The sequence below is a fragment of the Juglans regia genome, chromosome 13, assembly GCF_001411555.2.
Source record: "Juglans regia cultivar Chandler chromosome 13, Walnut 2.0, whole genome shotgun sequence".
Lineage (NCBI taxonomy): Eukaryota > Viridiplantae > Streptophyta > Magnoliopsida > Fagales > Juglandaceae > Juglans > Juglans regia.
Window position 1 is genome coordinate 7,210,861 of NC_049913.1, and position 21,007 is coordinate 7,231,867.

The 21,007-nt window shown below is 37.3% G+C and overlaps 3 protein-coding genes across 3 annotated transcripts; all 3 read right to left on the bottom strand.

Annotated features, from left to right (window-relative positions):
- Window positions 1–3,206: 3,206 nt before the first annotated feature.
- LOC109012139 (expansin-like A2) lies at window positions 3,207–5,216 on the bottom strand. Its single transcript, XM_018993648.2, has 5 exons — window positions 5,093–5,216; window positions 4,812–4,921; window positions 4,546–4,724; window positions 4,080–4,212; window positions 3,207–3,981 (listed from the first exon to the last, which is right to left on the bottom strand). The coding sequence occupies exons 1-5, from the start codon at window positions 5,202–5,204 to the stop codon at window positions 3,736–3,738; spliced, it is 780 nt and encodes a 259-aa protein (XP_018849193.1). The 5' UTR covers window positions 5,205–5,216; the 3' UTR covers window positions 3,207–3,735.
- A 3,066-nt stretch (window positions 5,217–8,282) lies between these two features.
- LOC118344187 (alanine--tRNA ligase, chloroplastic/mitochondrial-like) lies at window positions 8,283–9,426 on the bottom strand. Its single transcript, XM_035684204.1, has 2 exons — window positions 9,294–9,426; window positions 8,283–8,842 (listed from the first exon to the last, which is right to left on the bottom strand). The coding sequence occupies exons 1-2, from the start codon at window positions 9,395–9,397 to the stop codon at window positions 8,506–8,508; spliced, it is 441 nt and encodes a 146-aa protein (XP_035540097.1). The 5' UTR covers window positions 9,398–9,426; the 3' UTR covers window positions 8,283–8,505.
- Window positions 9,427–17,011: 7,585 nt separating this feature from the next.
- Window positions 17,012–19,083, bottom strand: LOC118343663 (expansin-like A1). Its single transcript, XM_018993645.2, has 5 exons — window positions 18,656–19,083; window positions 18,376–18,485; window positions 18,108–18,286; window positions 17,645–17,777; window positions 17,012–17,546 (listed from the first exon to the last, which is right to left on the bottom strand). Exons 1-5 carry the CDS (start codon window positions 18,909–18,911, stop codon window positions 17,301–17,303), a joined length of 924 nt encoding a protein of 307 aa, XP_018849190.1. The 5' UTR covers window positions 18,912–19,083; the 3' UTR covers window positions 17,012–17,300.
- Between the last annotated feature and the right edge of the window lie 1,924 nt (window positions 19,084–21,007).

Below are 21,007 nucleotides of genomic sequence, written 5' to 3' on the forward strand. Positions count from 1 at the left end.
CCTAGTTTTTTTGTTCAAACCAAACTACCACTCTCTTTTTTACCTGAGCCTACCATTCTTACATGCTCGAATGTGCGAGACATCGGACATGCAGTATTGCGGTAATATCAATATGGCCAGTACGTGGTACTGTTTACGTACATCGGTACATGCACATAACTTTTTTAAATGAGTAACGTTGGGAACAACTTTGAAATAGACTAATCTTAAATAGACAAGATCACAAGACTCATGTGCATCCTTTGTAAAAAGGTAAATCTAGTTTATAAATTTTTTTTTTTTTTTTTTAAAATTAAAATGATCTCAACTCATCATTATAATTTTTTTAAATTTTAATATAAAATATAATAAATAATTCAACTTTATTAAATTTTAAAATAATAATAATAATATTAAAAACAATCTTTATTTATTTAAAATTTATAGAAATCATTCCGCTTTCCAAATATCACTTGCATATGATATACCTAGTACCTACTCGGCTAATCCCACACATACAGCTTGCCATGAAACATTAAAAAACTCTTACCTCGAAGAAGGCTTTATTGATCCCTTTTTAGCTAGGTTTTTGATGTTTTTGTTTTTTTACGTTAAAATAATCAAAGTTTTCTTTGCTGCACCATGATCAGTCTTCGATTATACATAGTGTAAAGATAAAGGATAAAGCTGGATGGTGAAGACGTGCAAGCATGGTGATCCGACCGATTGATTGTTGCATGCGAATTAAAGGACTCTAACCTAATTATATATATATATATATATATATATAGGTATTAAAAAACTTTCTACTGATTAAAAACTTTACAAATTATAATATGTCATCGAATTAAAATAATAAAAAAACTAAATTAATATTTATTGTATACATGGGTAATGTATCACCAATTGCACGTGAGTTTTTCTCATACAGTTATTGTTACATTTTTAGCAATCGATATTGAGAAATGATATTTACAATCATAGAACATATAAGTGATGCGTGCGTATTTATTTTTAAAAAAATTAATTATATTATTAAAAAATTAATTTTTTTTTAATTTTAATATGAATCCCATATTGTTTCGGTGTCCACCAAGCTTTGGAAGATGATAAGGGTAGGTGCATGTTGTCTTGCGCTAAGAGGGCTATGGAATTAGTGATTTACACCACAGCATGAAAAATATTTTTTAGAGCATATTTTATTATTATTTTATAATTTATTTCAGGACAAGGGATGGAAACAGTACTAATGGTGTATTGAGTAGGGTCATGACCCAAAATTGAAGAGGTCAAAGATGCGATATTAATTAATATATATTATGGCTCTTGCTACCTACCTAAGCTTTAAAAGTGACGATAATGATATGCCCAATTGATTCATACCTAATTTCAACTTTTGGACAGATCCATCTGAACTTGGAATGTATCCTTTTCAATTCGAATAATATTAGCAATATTTTGGTGTTTTATGTAATATTTGGCACCTGACTGCAAGCCAAACCAAACCATATAATGGAGATCGTGGTGAAAATGACTTTGTTTCAAATTAGTAAGGTGTTGTTCGGATAATGAGATGAGATGATAAATTTTTAAAAATTCTCATTATTTTCTTTTCAAACGGCACTCAAGGTTCAAGCACAAAATATTGTTTAATTTTCAATTTTCAATTTTTTCATTTAATCATTATAAATTTTAAAATAAAACATAAAAATTATACAGTTTTTTCAAATTTTAAAATAAAATAGTAATAATAAATTATATTCAAATAATTTTTTAACTAAAATATTTCATTATTATTCACAAATTATTTCACTATTATTTACAAAATTATGAAATATTTCCAAGTTTTCTAAATGAAATCTAAATTTTATCATTCTCAATAACAGTTGTTACATATTGTAATCAATTGTCATTTAATTTATTGATATATAAAATCACTTTTATTGTTCATTGAAATCATTCTCTTCCCGCGCGCCCATTCGACAGTTATATCTGCTTGTGATGAATGACTTTTGGTAGCTGTGTAAGTCAACCTTGGAAGCGGAATCTGTCATGTGAATGCCTATCGTTGAAAATTTAGGTTGGGTGGTTTACCAAATTGATCTAATGATTTAGGTGTCATGACTCGTGCACGAAGTTTGACATTAAAGAAGATGGTATATGGCTAAAGAAATGATATTTACAATCATGAAGTATGTAAGTATCGGTTAATTTTTTAAGAATAAATAAATAAATATATTTATATCATATAGCTCTTCACAATCAACGACTGTATCTAACATTACTTGTTTAGCTAAAAATAATAATTGGAAAAGAAATTACTTAATTCTCATCCAACTATTATTTCACGAGATCAATACTGCATGGGGCTTAGCTAGGTAATAACATCAAGATCCAAGCTCAAAAAGTCCATTATCCATTTTAGCCCAAGTTCGGCTAAATGTTTTGGGCCTCATGAGTAGTCCCCAATAAAGTTTAAGAAAAAGGCCTTTTGGGAGTTTTATTCAGTAATCATATCAGACCCAATTTATTTAATTAAACACGGTGGAAGCGCCAAGAATTAAGGACTTTTGCATGTGCAGAAATTTGACTGCGTGAGTGTCTCTAGTTGTTATGGATTGGACCTCGGGTCCTATAACTGTAAAGTTTCTTTTTATATCTATTTCAGAGGTCCAAACTACATTTGGGACATGTCTTAATGAGAGTAAGGGCAGGTTTGGGGTTGGGATGAGACACAAAATTCTCATCTCATCTCATCTCATCTCATCATTATATATTTTTCAAATCTCCATACAAAATATAATAAACAATTCAACTTTTTCAAATCTCAATTCAACTTTTTTAAATCCTAATACAATAATAATACTAAAACATAATATTTTAAACACTAAAATAAAATATAAAATTCTCATCTCACCCTCCAAACCTGTCCTAAATAGTAATTAGAGTAAGAAAGTCAAAGGTGAGATGCTATACACAGCAAGCACGGCTTACTTCAGTTCTATATTTTCTTAGCGACGAATATTATACATCAATTATTATTCACTCTCACACTTCTATATCTATAGTTTTTTTTATAGGGTGTGAGGATGTTTTCATAGGGTGTAAGAGTGTTTTTTATAATGTGGAGTGATAAATAGTAATTGATGAGAAGAATTTTTCTTTTTTGGCTGTCCCTCCAACCCCATTTGCATGCTCAATTTAATTAAAAAAAAAAAAAAAAAAGGACAAAACATGGCTCACTCCAGCTTGCCAGACTTGATTTGTGGCGTTGTCCAGCGAAGTTTAAGTTTACACTTTGATCTAAAATGTTGGGGTATTGGCCTACATATATGCTCACTAGAGCCATCATGCTCTCGCATTCAAAGCAATTTCTCATCCTCAGTCCCAAGTGGCAACTGCAGTATAATGGTGGTTTCCTGTAAAATTTCCACACCACGTCATGTCCATATTATAAACGGCTAATACTTGTGCGTCGAAAGTTTTTTTTTTTTTTTCTTTTAGTTTATTGTTTTTACTCCCTCTCGGCGCATTGCTAGTCATTCATATGCATTATAGGTACGCATATCAGAGGGAGTCGGAAAGGAACAAGGTGGGAGGAATCTCGGATATTTTATTTCCTAAGATTCTAAGCTAATGAAGTTCAGAACTCCAAAACGCAGCTGAAAGCCATTCCAGTTCGTGTTCTTATTTCCGAAGATTCTAAGCTACTTAATCTGGACCAACATATATTCACCCCAGCAGGGCCAAGTTCCCTCATTTCCAGGTCCCTTTGTCGCATGGAGAGCAGGCCTCTTGTGCAATACCAGTTATTTGAACTCCTGAGTCATATATTGCTCCTAAATTCCAGTCAGCAGGAAGAACATGTTGTGCCCAAACCCACTTCCCGTCGTACCCAGCTGTTACTAGAAACCGGAATTGCAGTGGCCCAGATGGCACTCTGCCTGTGTCCCAGATTGCCCCATAATTTCTGCTCATGGAAACCCAGTTCGAGGAACCAACCTAGGAAGCTTGCAATAATGTTTCATGATCAGTATGTTACCTTAAATTTGAACAGTTAAATAGTTTAACAAGTCAAAAGTTGTAAGCTTTTGGCTCACCTGAGCCACATCCACACCCACTATCTCTGTCTGACCACCTTGATACATAAATTTGACTGCCAAGTAACGTGGTTTTTGGCTTAATTCTTCCACTCGCACGGTCAAATTCCGATTCCCGTATTTACAAGGTATCCTGGTTTTATGCAACCAAGAAGATTGGATTTTAGTGTTCGAGGTATGGTGTTATGCCATTTTCTTTCCAAAGCATCTGATGATGCAGATTCATAAGATTATTTTATGCATATTGGACCGTTAATAACATTAAATGTGCCTGGTTTTTGTCCAAGGGGACAATGGCTGACCCGCTGAGACTAGTAATATTTAAGGTTGGTCCACGTGCATTTGGACTTTTCTATGTGGTGGGTGTAACAAAACCACATATAGTGGGGCAGGGTTTAAAAAAGTCAATAATTGTTTATGATTTTGACTTGAAGTGGGAGCTAAGAGTGAGATATAATATCCTTACCTCTTGTACTCCACGTCCACGATCCCTTGATCCAAAACGTGTTGGCTCATCCCTTGTAGAGCCATAGCCGTGAAAGCTTTGATGCTGAGAACAAAGTCTAATTGGTTATTGTCATTACGATCCGTCAAAATCACTCTAGTCCCTTTTCCGGTACAAAGAGTTTTGTTCTTGCATCTTATCTGCCAAACGTGGCCCCCGATCAAAACAAGTTTAGTCGGTAAAAGCATTAGCAAACAACAGAAAGGAGGAGATTAATCTATACGCACCTGGAAACACGCTCCACAACCAGCTCCATCGTTGTAAAGGGAAGCAACCCCGCCTGCAAGTAGTTCACTGTTGAAGCCTAATGCCAAGGAACCATACCCACAAGCCCCAGCTGCATCAAATCCACAAAACAAGAAAGGCCCGCTTAGTATTTCCCAAAAATAAAATCTGGGTCAGTGTTACTTTTTAAATTTCGCCGAGAATTATCACACGAGTATCCATCAAAATAATCAAACAGAGACGATAAAACAAAATGAAAAAAAGGAAAAAAAATGCATCTTACATGAAAGTGCTGAAGCTCGAGTGAAATAGGCAGCCCTAGTTTGGTGCACACAACGATTGCAAGCAGTTGCAGATGAAATAAGAAAGAAAAGGAAGCAAATAAAGACGGCCATTTTGTTACGAGTGTCGAGGAGGAGCGACGGTTGAGGTACATATATAATACATACATACACGTTGGTAGATGAGTGTGGACTACAGGTCAGCATTTCCCAATTTTTTCGGGACATCCTTCGGGACCATTTTTCGGTGCCGCAGTGCCCACTCATTTCCAAATTCCACTTACAACTTTTATAGTTTTTAGTTCAATATTATGCATATATATATATATATATAATATATGTATACAAAATTATATTTACATAATAATATGGGCTTAAAATCTTTTATATTAATTTATACATATCTAAATATTTAACTATTTATAAATAGTATTTATCTAAATTTAAATAATCATTATTCATCCTACAAATCATATTTTAATCATTATTTCTCTCTCCTCCTACTCCCTCTCTCACAATCGTTTTATTTTCTCTCTCCTTCAACAACATAACAAATCTTCACTTACACATTCATTTTATTATTATAATATATTATATATATTTTTTCATTTTATTATATTTTTAATATAATATATAAAAAAATTATATTTTTTATTCTTATATTTGTATTATTAATATCAAATATAAGTAGTAGATACTAATTATAAAATATATATAAAAAAATTGATTTTAACAAAAAATTAATGACAAAATAGATGATTTTACATATATCTATGCATAGATGAATATTAATGCTCTTAACAGTATGGAAAACTCTTTGTATATGGGATCAAAGATTTGATTACGTAGTGACGTGGAATAGGCGTAGATTAGAAGGAAAGAAAAGCATTTGTGCCAACGTGGTGGGACAAAGCAAAATGGGATGGTTCCTTCTCACCGACTCTCTTCTGCCTTCACAAAAACAACTGTGTTGTGACTGTGAGAGGGCTGTTGAACCATACTCCGTACGGTATTCATTCAATTAAACTTGAATTGAATTTAACTCTTAAAAAAAAAAAATTCTTTTCTAAAAATAAATACCAAATTGATTAGTAAATGATACATACTCGACAAAAATCGATTTGATTCGACTAAAATTTGTTAAGATCCGTTCGTTTATGCATGAGTCAACTCATTAGTTTGACTCGATTAAAATTCATTCATATATTAATAAAAACATACATATATCTATGTATATATACACACACATATATGTATTAGCTAATAATATAAGAATAGCATTTTTATAATTAAATAGATAATATGTAACCTAATTATTTATATTTATATATTGAATATACTTCATAGCTATATTTTATAATTTGTACAATAATTATTCGATAAAATTTAATAATTTCGTATACTAGTATGTAAGAATCATATATGAAATAGATAAATGTTATCATATTATGTGTATGTATTAATAATTTCTGTAAGCATATAAGATATTGTTATTATGGATAAATATCAATTATTTATATATTTTTAAAATTTTAAAATTTAATAGAAATTCTACTTGTTAGTTATACAAATTTAATATTTGATTTTTTTTATTTTTTATCTATCTAATTTTTTAATTATTAAATCGTATTCAAAAAAAAAAAAAGATGAGCTCGAGTTAAGAATTTAACTTACCAAGTTGAGCTCGAACAAAGAATAAATAAAAATTTCGAGCTCAAACTCGAATATTTTGAGTTGAACCGAACTTGACAAACCAAAAACCAACTTGGTTCAGCTCGGCTCGATTACAGCCCTATGTGAGAACTCAGAAAGAGTTGTGTTGTGTGTAAGCATTTTATTTGTCTATCCGAGTCTGTGAGGGCCCGTGGGCAAATTTTGCACTCAGCTAGAGATTAAGGTTTCGTTTGTTTTCATAACCATTATCATCTTATTTCACATCATCTAATCATTACAACTTTACTAAATTTTTATATAAAATAAAATAAAAAATTCAATTTTTTTAAATCTAAAAAAAAAATAATATTAAAAAATATATTCTAACAATATTTTATTAAACTTTCAACTTTTATTTCAGCTCATTTGTGAAAACAAACGAGGCCAAGTGACTTTTTTTAAGATAAAAGTAATCTCATTTGCCAAATAAGTAATAACCCTTAAAACTGTTTGTTTTTTTTACAATATGATTTTGTCCCCCAAAACAAAACAAAACAAAACAGAAAAAGAAAGAGGAATTTTGTGTGCTTTTGCTGAGGTGTTCACGCGTATGGTCCCAACTCCCAAGTCCAAGAACAAAGAGGAAAGAACATTTAAGTTCATAAAAGTCTGTTGAATATGAGGATTCTTGTCAATGGGTGCAAAGATAAGAACAAAGTCTACACCAACCCCACCTCTAAATCAAGAATAATGCCAAAATTTAAACAGCTATATAGAGGGCTTTGGAGGAGAACCTTCCATGATATTTTTATTCATATTTATATATCATTCTCTTCAGGAAAATTATAAGCAGCCGCAATAGCACAATAACCTCAAATAACCCTTTTTTCAGATTTTTTTTTGGCCCAACAAAAGAAAGAACAGAACAACTTCATGAAGACCTCCACTATCAGTATGCTATAAGGACTGGAACACACTACTCGGTAGTGGATAATTAACAGTTGTTTTGTGCATAAACAATAATTCTGGTGTTTTCACCAGCCAACCAGGCTTTCACACACGGTTCTCTAGTGGTTTCCACTCAAGTCAAAAATTTTATGCTGTAGGCGTTTTGCATACTTCACCCAAAAAAACAGGTAGTTCCTGGCATCATCATTCATCACTTTCGTCAATGGACTCTTGGGTGTATACCACTGCAAGGCTATCATCAAATCAAAGCTGTAGGATCCAGCTGGCCATGACAAATGTGTAGCAACTTTCGGTTTGGTCCATAGAGATAAAGAGTTTGTGCACCAAGTTGCAATATTATCAAACCACATTATTGTGTAAGACTATTTAAACCTCTATTGTAGACAATATATATGCATAAAAATCCTAAGGGGTTGGCCCAAGTGATGAAGGTTTTGATCTTGGAGTATCACTCCCTTTGAGGTCCAAGGTTCAACACCTCATGACAATTGCATGACCCAGATTTTAGGTCCTGCTACAAAATGGAGTTTTGCGATAAAGCTATAATGGAGTGAAAGACTAGATCCTAATTGTTTGGAGCCAATGAAGCATATCTATACAGGCTATAGTGTATCTTTCTTTCCCCTACTCCAAGGGTATTGTCACAATCTACAGCCATTTCTGTGTGAGGAAAAGATGCAAATACGCACAACCTTAGCAGTTGTAAACAAAGAATTGCACAGCGGCCTTGAGGAGCAAAAGTTGTGCTTGTGTAAACTTTCCACAGGGAAATTCAATCAAATAAGCGTAGATGTCAGCTTGCCTTCTCAGTCAGGATTGAGACAAGCTCTGATTGGGCTTTGTCTAGGGCACTTGACAAATTCTCAGGTTTCCTCCCGCCTGCCTGAGCAAAATTGGGCCTGCCACCCCCTCCCCCACCACACAACTTAGCTATAGGTCCTATGAACTTCCCTGCCTGTACTCCTAAATCCACGACTCCAGGAGTGAATGCGGCAACCAAACTAACCTTCCCTTCACCTGGACATGAACCCAATACCACAGCTGCTGGGTCTTGTAGTACATCCACCAGATATTCAGCCGCACTTTTCAGTGAATCAGCGTCAATATCATCCATGCACTCAACTAATATCCTGAAACGGAAGTTTTTCAGAGACCCAAAAAAAAAAAAAATATGCTAAACATCATAACGCTTTCTACATGGAAGTGTTATGTGATACTTTTGAGATTATATTTCGTCTTGAAAATACTGAAAGAGCAGAAGACAAGGAAAAATTTGGTGCATCTGGCTACTTCACAAGCTCACACAGGTTTCAAGGACTACAAATGAGGATGATGCAATCAATACGATATCAAGAATAATTTGGTGTATCTTGGGCTATAATGTGCATATCTTAATGAATAATTTTCTCACTGTTCCTATTTTGCATATCTTAGTTTTTCTCTTCGTGAAATTTTTTTTTTTCTATTTTTCTATTTTTAAGGTGTTTTTATTGGGTGGGGGTGGGACAGAGAGGGCAGATTTGAGGGATCCATATGTATATGAACAACTGTAACCATGTATGTATGGAGGCAGATACGTACATGATCTTTTTTGAACTGCCCACTGGGAATGCCTTGCTCGCAACGGTTGATGCTTTGTATTCTGCTGCCTTGGCTCGCAAAGCAGAAACTTCATTTCTTACCATCCGTAACTCCTCTAAGAGATTTTCTACCCTGATTGTTACTTCTTCAGCCCTCACCTATAAAAGGAAACTCTAAAACATATTAGAGATTCTTGTTCTAGTCATGAATGGATGTCTAAGGCACCATACAGCATTCAAAAACTGAGGACCAAAAAGAAGAGAGAGCCAATCCTATAGAATGAATAGTACAATATATAAGATTATAGAACACAGTTGTGTGTATTGTAAAAACTGTCACATTTGTATTGTATTCATAATGAGTATATATACACAGCTAATACAATTATAAAAGGAAAGAACACATTAATGATGCTCTGCTGTACAGAATATTACAAGGAACAACAATAGGTAAGTAAAACAGAGTTAACGCCAGGAATGATGCTCAGCCGTGATCACGGAGGAATTGATGTGCATGATTTCCATTATCATCTGTTACGCCCCCTCAAGATGGTGCTCCCATTAGTGACACCAATCTTGGATCTTAATAATTGAAAACGTGGGCGTGATAAGGCTTTGGTCATTAAATCAGCAAGCTGGTCATGGGTAGACACATGAGCAACTTGCAGTAGTCCTTTGCTAACATAGTCCCGTACGAAGTGAAAATCAATGGCAATGTGCTTCATCTTTGAGTGGAGCACGGGATTGAGACTCAGCTGAGTGGCACCAATATTATCACAGAGAATTTTTGGGGATGACTTGATGGTGATGCGAAGCTCACGGAAGAGTGATTGAAGCCATGCAAGTTCAGATGTTGTACTGGCAAGTGCTCGGTATTCAGCTTCGGTAGATGAACGAGCCACAGCTCGTTGTTTCCGCGTGCACCAGGAGATGGGATTAGCTCCAAGAAAAATAATGTAAGCTGAGGTAGAGGTTCGATCATCAATACTCCCTGCCCAGTCAGCGTCTGAGTATGCAAGAAGTTGAGGTGTAGTTGAGCGACGAAGCTGAATGCCATGAGAAATGATATGTTTGAGATACCGTAGAAGTCTCTTAACTGCTGTCCAGTGAACTTCAGAAGGAGAGTGCATGAATTAAGCCAGTTTGTTGACAGGAAAAGCTATGTCCGGACGAGTTAGAGCAAGGTACTGAAGTGCACCAATGACACGTCGGTAGGTGGTGCTAACTGCAGGACTTGAACCATCGTTGAGCTGAAGTCGAGTTGAGGTGGCCAGAGGAGTCGTGACCTCTTTAGCACCTTCCATGCCTGTTTGATACAAAAGATCATGCACATATTTGTGCTGTGTAAGGAAGAGACCATCAGAAGTGGGAATAACTTCAAGACCCAAAAAGAAATGAAGTGGCCCGAGGCCTTTTAGAGAGAATTGAGCACCAAGTGTCGTAATAATAGTGGTGATGAAGCCAGAATCATTCCCTGTGAGGATCAAATCATCAACATACACAAGAAAGTAAGCAGCAATGTTGTGTTTGTGATAGATAAATAGAGAGGGATCCGAGGCAGATTTTTCAAAACCAAGGCCACAAAGGCAGTCATGCAGAGCACGATACCAGGCTCGCGGTGCCTGTTTCAGTCCGTAGATGGACTTTTGAAGGTGGCAAACATGAGAAGGATAGGCTAAATCAATAAAACTTGCGGGTTGGACCATGAATACATCTTCAGTTAACTTGCCATGAAGAAAGACATTGTTTACGTCCAGTTGACGGAGGGACCAGCCATTCATTACAGCAAGTGATAAAATAATTCAGATAGTGGCTGGCTTTACAACAGGAGAAAATGTTTCGGTGTAGTCGAGTCCAGGACGCTGATGAAATCCCTTCGCAACAAGGCGCGCTTTATAGCGATCAATGGAGCCATCTGATTTTCGTTTGATGCGAAAAACCCACTTTGATCCAACTAAGTTCTGCCGTTTGTTAGCAGGTACCAATTTCCAGGTACCATGACGTACAAGGGCCGTGAACTCGTCACTCATGGCTTGGCGCCAATGAGGGTCCTTGAGGGCTTTCTGAACACCAGTGGGCTCCAAGGTGGATGGAATGGGATGCTTGGTAGCAAGGTAGAGCCTTTTTGGTTTATGGATGTTATTCATGGAGCGTGTGACCATGCGAGTTGGTGGAGGAGGCCGTGTGTCAACAACCTGCTCAGTGGTAGGAGCCATGGGTAATGGAGCACTATCAGAGGAAGAAGTCCGAGGGGTGACACTAGTGCAAGGCACGGACTGCAGTTGATGTTGGCCAGCATCTTCCAAAATGGAACCCGAGATAGATGGACCATGAGGCACAGAAGTGGCAAGTGTCAGAAGTGGTGGAGGTGTTTCCACGGATTGAAGTGGTGGAGAAGTTTGAGAGGTGGAAAGATGAGGAAAAACAGTCTCATCAAAGCGCACATGACGTGATAAGAAAATCCTATGAGTGGTGGGATCGAGACACTTGTATGCACTTTGAGAGGTAGAGTAACCAATAAAGATACATGGTCGGGACTTGGAATCCAATTTATGGTGAGAGTATGGTTTAAGCCAGGGGAAGCACAAGCATCCAAACACCCGAAGTTTGAGATAATTTGGAGGAGACTTGAACAGAAGTTGAAAGGAAGATTTGAGAGAATGCAGGGGTGTGGGCATTCTATTTATGAGGTAGACGGCAGCCTGAAATGCCAAACTCCAGTATGTGGGGGGGAGATGGGCTTGATGGAGTAAAGTCATTCCTGTTTCCACAATATGCCGATGACGGCGTTCAACCACTCCATTTTGTTCTGGAGTGTGGGGAGCAGTTGTGAGATGACTGATTCCATGATGGCTGAGATAGCCTCGGAGTGCAACAAACTCACCTCCATTATCGGAGTAGAGATGTTTGATAGGAAGAGAGAATTGCTTTTCAAGTATGGCTTTGAGTTGAGGAAAAATAGTGGAAACCTCAGATTTGAGTTTCATGGGAACATACCAGCAATATTTGGTGTGATGATCAACAAAAAGAACATAGTATCTATATCCTTCAAGAGAGATGTGGGGTGCAGGACCCCAAACATCAGTGAACAAATATTCAAGGGGCAACTTGTCACTCATTTAATTAAAGCTTTTCAATTACCAGCTAATAATCGTGTCTCTCATTTCTTATGTACTTCATGCTCTATTAATAAAAGTCAGAAGTTACCATTTCATGCCTCTAGTATCTCGAGTTCTTTGCCCCTTGAATATTTGTTCACTGATGTTTGGGGTCCTGCACCCCACATCTCTCTTGAAGGATATAGATACTATGTTCTTTTTGTTGATCATCACACCAAATATTGCTGGTATTTTCCCATGAAACTCAAATCTGAGGTTTCCACTATTTTTCCTCAACTCAAAGCCATACTTGAAAAGTATGAATTTCAAGGACACAAAGAGTATTGGTAAGAACCAAACTTCGAGTAGGTAACTGAAATTTGACAGTACCAATATGGGAAATTTGCAAACCTGATCCATCACCTATTATGACCTCATCGGTTCCATCATACTCTGAATGTATAGAGAGTTTGGACATATCAGACGTGATATGATGAGATGCTCCAGAATCAACCACCCAAGGTTTTTCGGCAGAGGAACCAGTAGCAACACAGTTTGCAGTTGGAGAAGATGGATTCCAAAATTTTCTGCATTGGCGAGCCGTGTGGCCTGGTGTAGCACAAAACTGGCACACTATGGAGGACCTGTTTGAAGAGGAATTGGAGTGTTGTTGCTGTGATGATCGCTGATGAGATCGCGAGTTGGTACTGCTTCGGTTTGGTTTGCCTCGATGAGATGAGGAAGAGGAACCTTTCTTCTGGTGATAGTTGGCAGTAGCAATGGTGGTTTGCTGCATAGTCTCAAGACGATGAAGATAGGTCTCATGACTGACAAGCAAATCATGCAGCTCTTCAAAGGTGAGAGGATTTTCACGGGTGCGAATAGATCCTGCAATATCACGATATTCAGATCCCAAGCCATTTAAGATGTAGAGCGTGAGATCGTCATTAGTGAGAGGTGAATCCACTAGTGCTAGTTCATCAGCGGTGGACTTGACTTGCTGAAGGTAGTCTGTGACGCTTTTGGCGCCACGATTCAAGGACGCTAGCGTGTCCTTGAGTTGCATGACCCTCGTTCGCGAACGATTTGCATAAAGCCGGGTCAATTTGAGCCAAGCTTCTCTGGAAGTGCTTGAAGCAGCAATAAGTGGCATGATATTTTCAGAGACTGAAGCGAAAATGCCATTGAGGAGAAGTTTGTCTTGGCGAATCCAGCGATTGCGAGCAGCAAGAACCTCTGCAGCGGGGGAACTCCCAAGTATGGGACAAGGATGAGATCCATTGATAAAACCTTGTAGATCATACCCAATGACAAGGCTGTCAAGTTGAGCATGCCATGCAGAAAAATTGGAGGAGGTCAGCTTGTATGGAAGCTGAGCATTTGCGTTAATGGCAATGATATTGGTCTCGGGAGGAGGGGTGGGAATATTAGAGTTGGTGACAGAGTTGGATGTTTAAGCCATAGCAGAAGTAAGAAACAGAAGATCGACTCGTTTAAGAGAGAATGGCTCTGTGATACCATATAAGATTATAGAACACAGTTGTGTGTATTGTAAAAACTGTCACATTTGTATTGTATTCATAATGAGTATATATACACAGCTAATACAATCATAAAAGGAAAGAACACATTAATGATGCTCTGCTGTACAGAATATTACAAGGAACAACAATAGGTAAGTAAAACAGAGTTAACGCCAGGAATGATGCTCAGCCGTGATCACAGAGGAATTGATGTGTATGATTTCCATTATCATCTGTTACAATAAACAAATTAAAATTATAGAAGTGCTGGAGCTGGAGGGAGGTTGATGATGATAGTTCTATTTTTTAATTTCCCACAGTCAGAAATTCTCACTGACTTGGGGATTCTATCAAAAGTTTGAACTCACGGTTACACACAAACGATAAAACTGGTGTTACTAGCAGAGGGATGAACGTTAAATAAATGGTTCTCTTAAAAACAGACATGATTCTTTTCAAGGATACGGCAAAACAAAGAAAACGCTCACATAAGTTTTGCAATTAATAACAATTGTAAAATAAAATAAAAAAGAAAAACATAGTTTGAGAGTGGAACACAGGTTTTTCATATGGTAATCTCTCGCATTGACATATTCAATGAAAGGTTCACCAGCCACGGCTTCTAATCGCCTGATTCCAGATGCTACACCCTGCTCTGAGATTATTTTGAAGCCACGTATCTCAGATGTATTGCTGACATGGGTCCCACGACATAGTTCCATCGATACACCTGGAACCTCTACAACACGTACCTATAACAATCAAAGTACTATAAAACAGAAATGAATGAAAAGGTTTTGTATCAGACACTATGGATATCCAAAGTGTCCTGTTGAATGTTGAAATAAGTAAATGTCCTGTCCGGACAATACGACCTCTGAGATCGTTTGGAGTAAAACATTTGTACCAAACAGATACTACAGAGGCAATCACTTGAGAGTAAGAAACACGAAAATTCAAGAGGAGAGAAAATAAAATATGGTCCTCCTGGCCAAGAAGTTAGTTATGCTTTAGAATCCTACTTTTGATCACTCTCTCATCATGCTCACCACAAACCATATAATGGTAAGACTGATCAACTTTGAAGAAGCTCAGCGGAATGAGTATAAAGGTAAGCCATTATTAATGTATGCAAAAATTTGTTATTAAAACTTTGAAGCTTCAAACCTTTTCTCCATATTTTTCCCCAAACATTGCAATAGCCCCAGCTCTTTTTGCATCAACAAGAGGCATGACTTTAGTTTGAAGAAGTGTTGTGTCGCCAATCCATCTGTTGATAATTCCTTCGATTTCCACAATCTCATTCTCATGAAGTGGTCGGTGGAAGTTGAAATCAAACCTGAGACGATCAAAAGCAACCAATGAACCTTCTTGTGATGTTTCCTGGCCTACAACTTTCTTAAGTGCAGCTTGTAGCAAATGCGTAGCAGTATGATGAACCTGCAAAATACCAAAAAAAATTTAGGCAGCAAGCTAAAAGGTGCTGAAAATAGAAAGATATACATTCCATAAGGTATGACGTAGCTCTTGGTGAACAGGAAGTACCATTTAATATTTGACTTTTCTACCTTCCAAATCAATTTGAGCTTGGACATAAGCTCTAGTGAGCTTGGATAGCGTAACTAGCTTACTTCACAGACAAGCTGCGATTCTCTCTAAAACTCTCTCCTTCTCTCTAAAACTTACTTCACAGATTCCGGCTAGAGGGGAGGGAGCTTCGGCTCCTTTCCCCTCCCTCCCTCCTCCTTCCTCCCTCCCTTCTCTTCTTTATAGTATTTTGTTTTTATGTATTTTCAGGCAGAATAAGAGAGAATCACAGATCTGGAACTTCCTGCCACCCACAGCCAGCACGCGCCCCGCCATGATATTGTCCAACCGCAGATCTTCAAGACCACCGAATTCGGCACCAAACGGAGCGGCGAGTAGCCCGCACACGCGGGTCGAAGTTTCCGGCGTCATTTGGAGCGTGGGTCTCACGCACCACCGGGGAGCCCTCTGTCAACACCACACGCGGCGTTTCTGGAGTCTGTGAGTCCGGGATCTCCAAGGTCAACTGTTGGTTCTCTTTCCTGAGTGGCGCGTGTACTACAAGTGCCACAGCAGCCTCTGTGCATTGCTTTATCTTTTTTGTGCAGTGTTTTATTTGTAGTTTTCTTTTGTATAATGTAATTTCTAGATAAATAAAAATCTAAAAAAAGTAGTGCCTTCAGACTTTGGTCCGAATGGAGTAGTAATCCCCCCTCTGCGTTGACGGGGTTTGGTGGGATTTGGTATATCCTACCCTGCTTAGTCGGGGTATGGGGCTTTGTAACCTCTGTCGTGGACAGATGTAGTATTTTTTCTAAGATTTAGGTCTTTAAAGATTTACTGTCTGGATTAGACTATGTCAGTCACGAAAGTGTACTGGGAAGATATTAACGATTGTAATTGACTTGTTTATGAAGTCAACTTTGTAAGTCTTCTCTTAATGAAAGGTAACATCCGTTTAAAATAATAAAAAAAAAACTAATAACTACTATTTTTGTTTTAACCTCTTTAACCTCTTCTCATCTGAAGATTGTGTTCTAGACTTCACAATTTGGGAAAAAGAAAAGTTGAACCAGCAGTTAAGCATGTACCTTTGCCCGCTGCCTCAGTTTTGCATCTACCGTTGCTTCCACTTCTCTACCAACCTCTAGAATTCCCTTTCTGATAGTACCCTTATGAACAAATATTTGCATGCTCAATTAAAAAAAAAAAACAGGACAAAACATGGCTCACTCCAGCTTGCCAGACTGGATGTGTGGCGTGGTCCAGCAAAGTTTAGGTTTACACTTTGATCTAAAATGTTGGGGTATTGGCCTACATATGCTCACTATAGCCATCATGCTCTCGCATTCAAAGCAATTTCTCATCCAAAGTACCAAGTGGCAACTGTGCATATATCAAAAAAAAAAAAAGTGGCAACTGTGCAGTATGATGGTGGTTTCCTGTCAAATTTCGACACCACGTCCTGTCCATATTATAAACAGCTAATACTTGTGCGTCGAAAGTTTTTTTTTTTTTTTTCTTTTAGTTTATTATTTATTTATTTTTTCTTTTAGTTTATTTTTTTTACTCCCTCTCGGCGCATTGCTAATCATTCATATGCATTATAGGTACGCATATCAGAGGGAGTCGGAAAGGAACAAGGTGGGAGGAATCTCGGATATTTTATTATACCATCGAAATATGTTAGACAACATTAAGAACATCCTATGTGAAAGGTGAGAAAATTGTCCTAGTAAAATGAAGTTCAGAACTCCCAAACGCAGTTGAAAGCCATTCCAGTTCGTGTTCTTATTTCCTGAGATTCTAAGATAATTTTTCTGGACCTACATATATTCACCCCAGCAGGGCCAAGTTCCCTCATTTCCAGTTCTCTTTGTCGCATGGAGAGCAGCTCTCTTGTGCAATATCAGTTATTTGAACTCCTGAGTCATATATTGCTCCCGAATTCCAGTCAGAAGGGAGAACATGCTGTGCCCAAACCCACTTCCCGTCGTACCCAGCTCTTACTACAAACCGGAATTGCAGCGGCCCAGATGGCACTCTGCTTGTGTCCCACATTGCCCCATAATTTCTTCTCATGAAACCCCAGTTCGAGGAACCAACCTAGGAAGATTGCAATAATGTTTCGGGATCAGTATGTTACCTTAAATTTGAACAGTTAAATAGTTTAACAAGTCAAAAGTTGTAAGCTTTTGGCTCACCTGAGCCACATCCACACCCTCTATCTCTGTCTGACCACCTTGATACAGAAATTTGACTGCCAAGTAATGCGGTCTTAGGCTTAATTCTTCCACTCGCGCGGTCAAATTCTGATTCCCGTATTTACAAGGTACCCTGGTTTTATGCAACCAAGAAGATTGGATTTTAGTGCTCGAGGTATGGTGTTATGCCATTTTCTTTCCAAAGCATCTGATGATGCAGATTCATAAGATTATTTTATGCATATTGGACCGTTAATAACATTAAATTAATGTGCTTGGTTTTTGTCCAAGGGGACAATGGCTGACCCGCTGAGACTGGTATTATTTAAAGTTGGTCCACATGCATCTGGACTTTTCTACGTGCTGGATGTAACAAAACCACATATAGTGGGGCAGGGTTTAAAAAAGTCAATAATTGTTTATGATTTAGACTTGAAGTGGGAGCTAAGAGTGAGGTCCTTACCTCTTGTACTCCACGTCCACGATCCCTTGTTCCAAAATGTGTTGGCTCATCCCTTTTTGAGCCATATCCGTGAAAGCTCTGCTGCTGAGAACAAAGTCTACTTGGTTATTGTCATGACGATCCGTCAAAATCACTCTAGTCCCTTTTCCGGTACAAAGAGTTGTGTTCTTGCATCTTATCTGCCAAACGTGGCCACCGATCAAAACAAGTTTACTCGGTAAAAGCATTAGGAAACAACAGAAAGGAGGTGATTAATATATATACTCACCTGGAAACATGCTCCACAACCAGCTCCATCCTTGTAAAGGGAAGCAACCCCGCCTGCAAGTCGTCCACTGTTGAAGCCTAATGCCAAGGGACCATACCCACAAGCCCCAGCTGCATCAAATCCACAAAACAAGAAAGGCCCGCTTAGTATTTCCCAAAAATAAAATCTGGGTCAGTGTTACTTTTTCAATTTCGCCGAGAATTATCACACGACTATCCATCAAAATAATCAAACAGAGACGATAAAACAAAATGAAAAAAAGGAAAAAAATGCATCTTACATGAAAGTGCTGAAGCTGGATTGAAATAGGCAGCCTTAGTTTGGTGCACACAACGTTCGCAAGCAGTTGCAGATGAAATAAGAAAGAAAAGGAAGCAAAGAAAGACGGCCATTTTGTTACGAGTGTCGAGGAGGAGCAATGGTTGAGGTACATATATATACACGTTTGTAGATGAGTGTGGACTACAGGCCAGCATTTCCCAATTTTTTCGGGACATCCTTCGCGACCATTTTTCGGTGGCTGTAGTGCCACTCATTTCCAAATTCCAATTACAACTTTGGTGGTTCTTTTGTATATGGGATCGAAGATTTGATTACGTAGTGACGGGGAATAGGCGTAGATAAGAAGGAAAGAAAAGCATTTGTGCCAACGCGGTAGGACAAAGCAAAATGGGATGGGTCCTTCTCACCGACTCTCTTCTGCCTTCGCAAAAACTGCTGTGCTGTGACCGTGAGGGGACTGCTGAAGCATACTCTGCTCGGTATTCGTCCAATGAAACTCGAATTGAATTCGATTCTTAAAAAAAGAAAAAACTCACCTGAACAAGTAGATACCGGTTTAATTAGTAAATGATATATACCTGATAAAATTCGACTAAGGCTCGTTAAGACTCGCTCGTTTATGCCTGAGTCGATTCATTAGCTCAACTCAATTAAAACTTATTTATATATTGATAAATATATACATACACCTATGTGTATACACACATATATATGTATTAAATAATAATATAATAATAGCATTTTTATAATTAAATATATAATATGTAACCTAATTACTTATGTGCATATATTAAATATACTTCATAGTTATATTTTATAAATTGTATAATAATTATTCGATAAAATTTAATAATTTCGTATACTAATATGTGAGAATCATATATGAAGTAGATATATGCTATCATATTATGTATATGTATTAATAATTTCTGTAGGCATATAAGATATTGTTATTATGGATAAATATCAGTTATTTATAAATTTATAAATTTTTATAATTCAATAGAAGTTTTATTTATTTGTCATACAAATTCAATATTAGATTTTTTTTTTTTATCTATCTAATTTATTAATTATTAAATCTTATTCAAAAAATAAAAAATGAAAGAGCTCGAGTTGGAAATTTACTTTACCAAGTTGAGCTCGAATAAAGAATAAATAAAAATTTCGAGCTCGAGTTCGAATATTTTGAGTCGAGCCGAGCTTGACAAACCAAAAATTGACTTAGCTCAACTCGGCTCGATTACAACCCTATGTGAGAACTCAGAAAGAGTTGTGTTGTGTGTAAGCATTTTATTTGTCTATCCGAGTCTGTGAGGGCCCATGAGACAAAGTTTGCACTCAGCTAGAGATTAAGGTCTCGTTTGTTTTTACAACCATTCTCATCTCATTTCATCTCATCTAATTATTACAATTTTTCTAAATTTTCACACAAAATAAAATAAACAATTGAATTTTTTTAAATTTCAAAATAAAAATAATATTAAAAAATATATTCTAACAATATTTTATTCAGCTTTCAACTTTTATCTCAACTTATCTCATCTCAACTCATCTGTAAAAACAAACGAGGCCAAGTTAGGGGTGGGCAGCGGAGCCCCGCCCTCGTGCAGCAGGGTAGATCACCCCATCCAGCAGATGCGGGGGGCGAGGCCACCCCTGCATTTGAGCCAACTTCTGGGGGCGGGGGTGGGATGAGGGTGACCCCTGCCCCGCCCCACATGGATTTATATATATATATATATTTAAAAAAAAAAACCCTTGCGTGAAACGACATCGTTTCATGCTTGGGTTTATATCAAAACCCACCCCCAGGCCCCCCTCCCGATTTCCGAACCTTCTTCATTCTCACTTTTCCCTCGCTCTCAGTCTCTCCCTTTCTCTGAATTCTCGCACCCGGTCCCTCTCTTTGCATCGCCGTTGCCGTCGCCATTGCACAACTTGCACCCCGTCCTTCTCTCTTCATCTTCGTCACCGAAGGTAAGAAACCATAAATTCAAAATTTTAATTTTTTTTTTTTTGATTTATATATTTAATGAAGATTGGAGGAATGATGGGGTTTATCGGAGATGGAGGATGAGATTTTGTGAATTGTGTACTGTGGAGCTTAGATTGTGCATGTGGTTTGAACTTTGAATGACTCTCGTCCGTTTGTTTTTGTTTTTTTTTTGTGTGTTTGCATTATGTAATGTGTGAGAATCACTGAATCATGATATTATTTGTGTCAAATTAATTTAGGATTCCAATCCGAATTCATTATCCACACTTGGAAACGGCATGTTTGCAATCTAATTTGCAGAACAAAGTTCAGAGTTTTATTGGAGATAATTTTAAATCCATTAAGAATGAT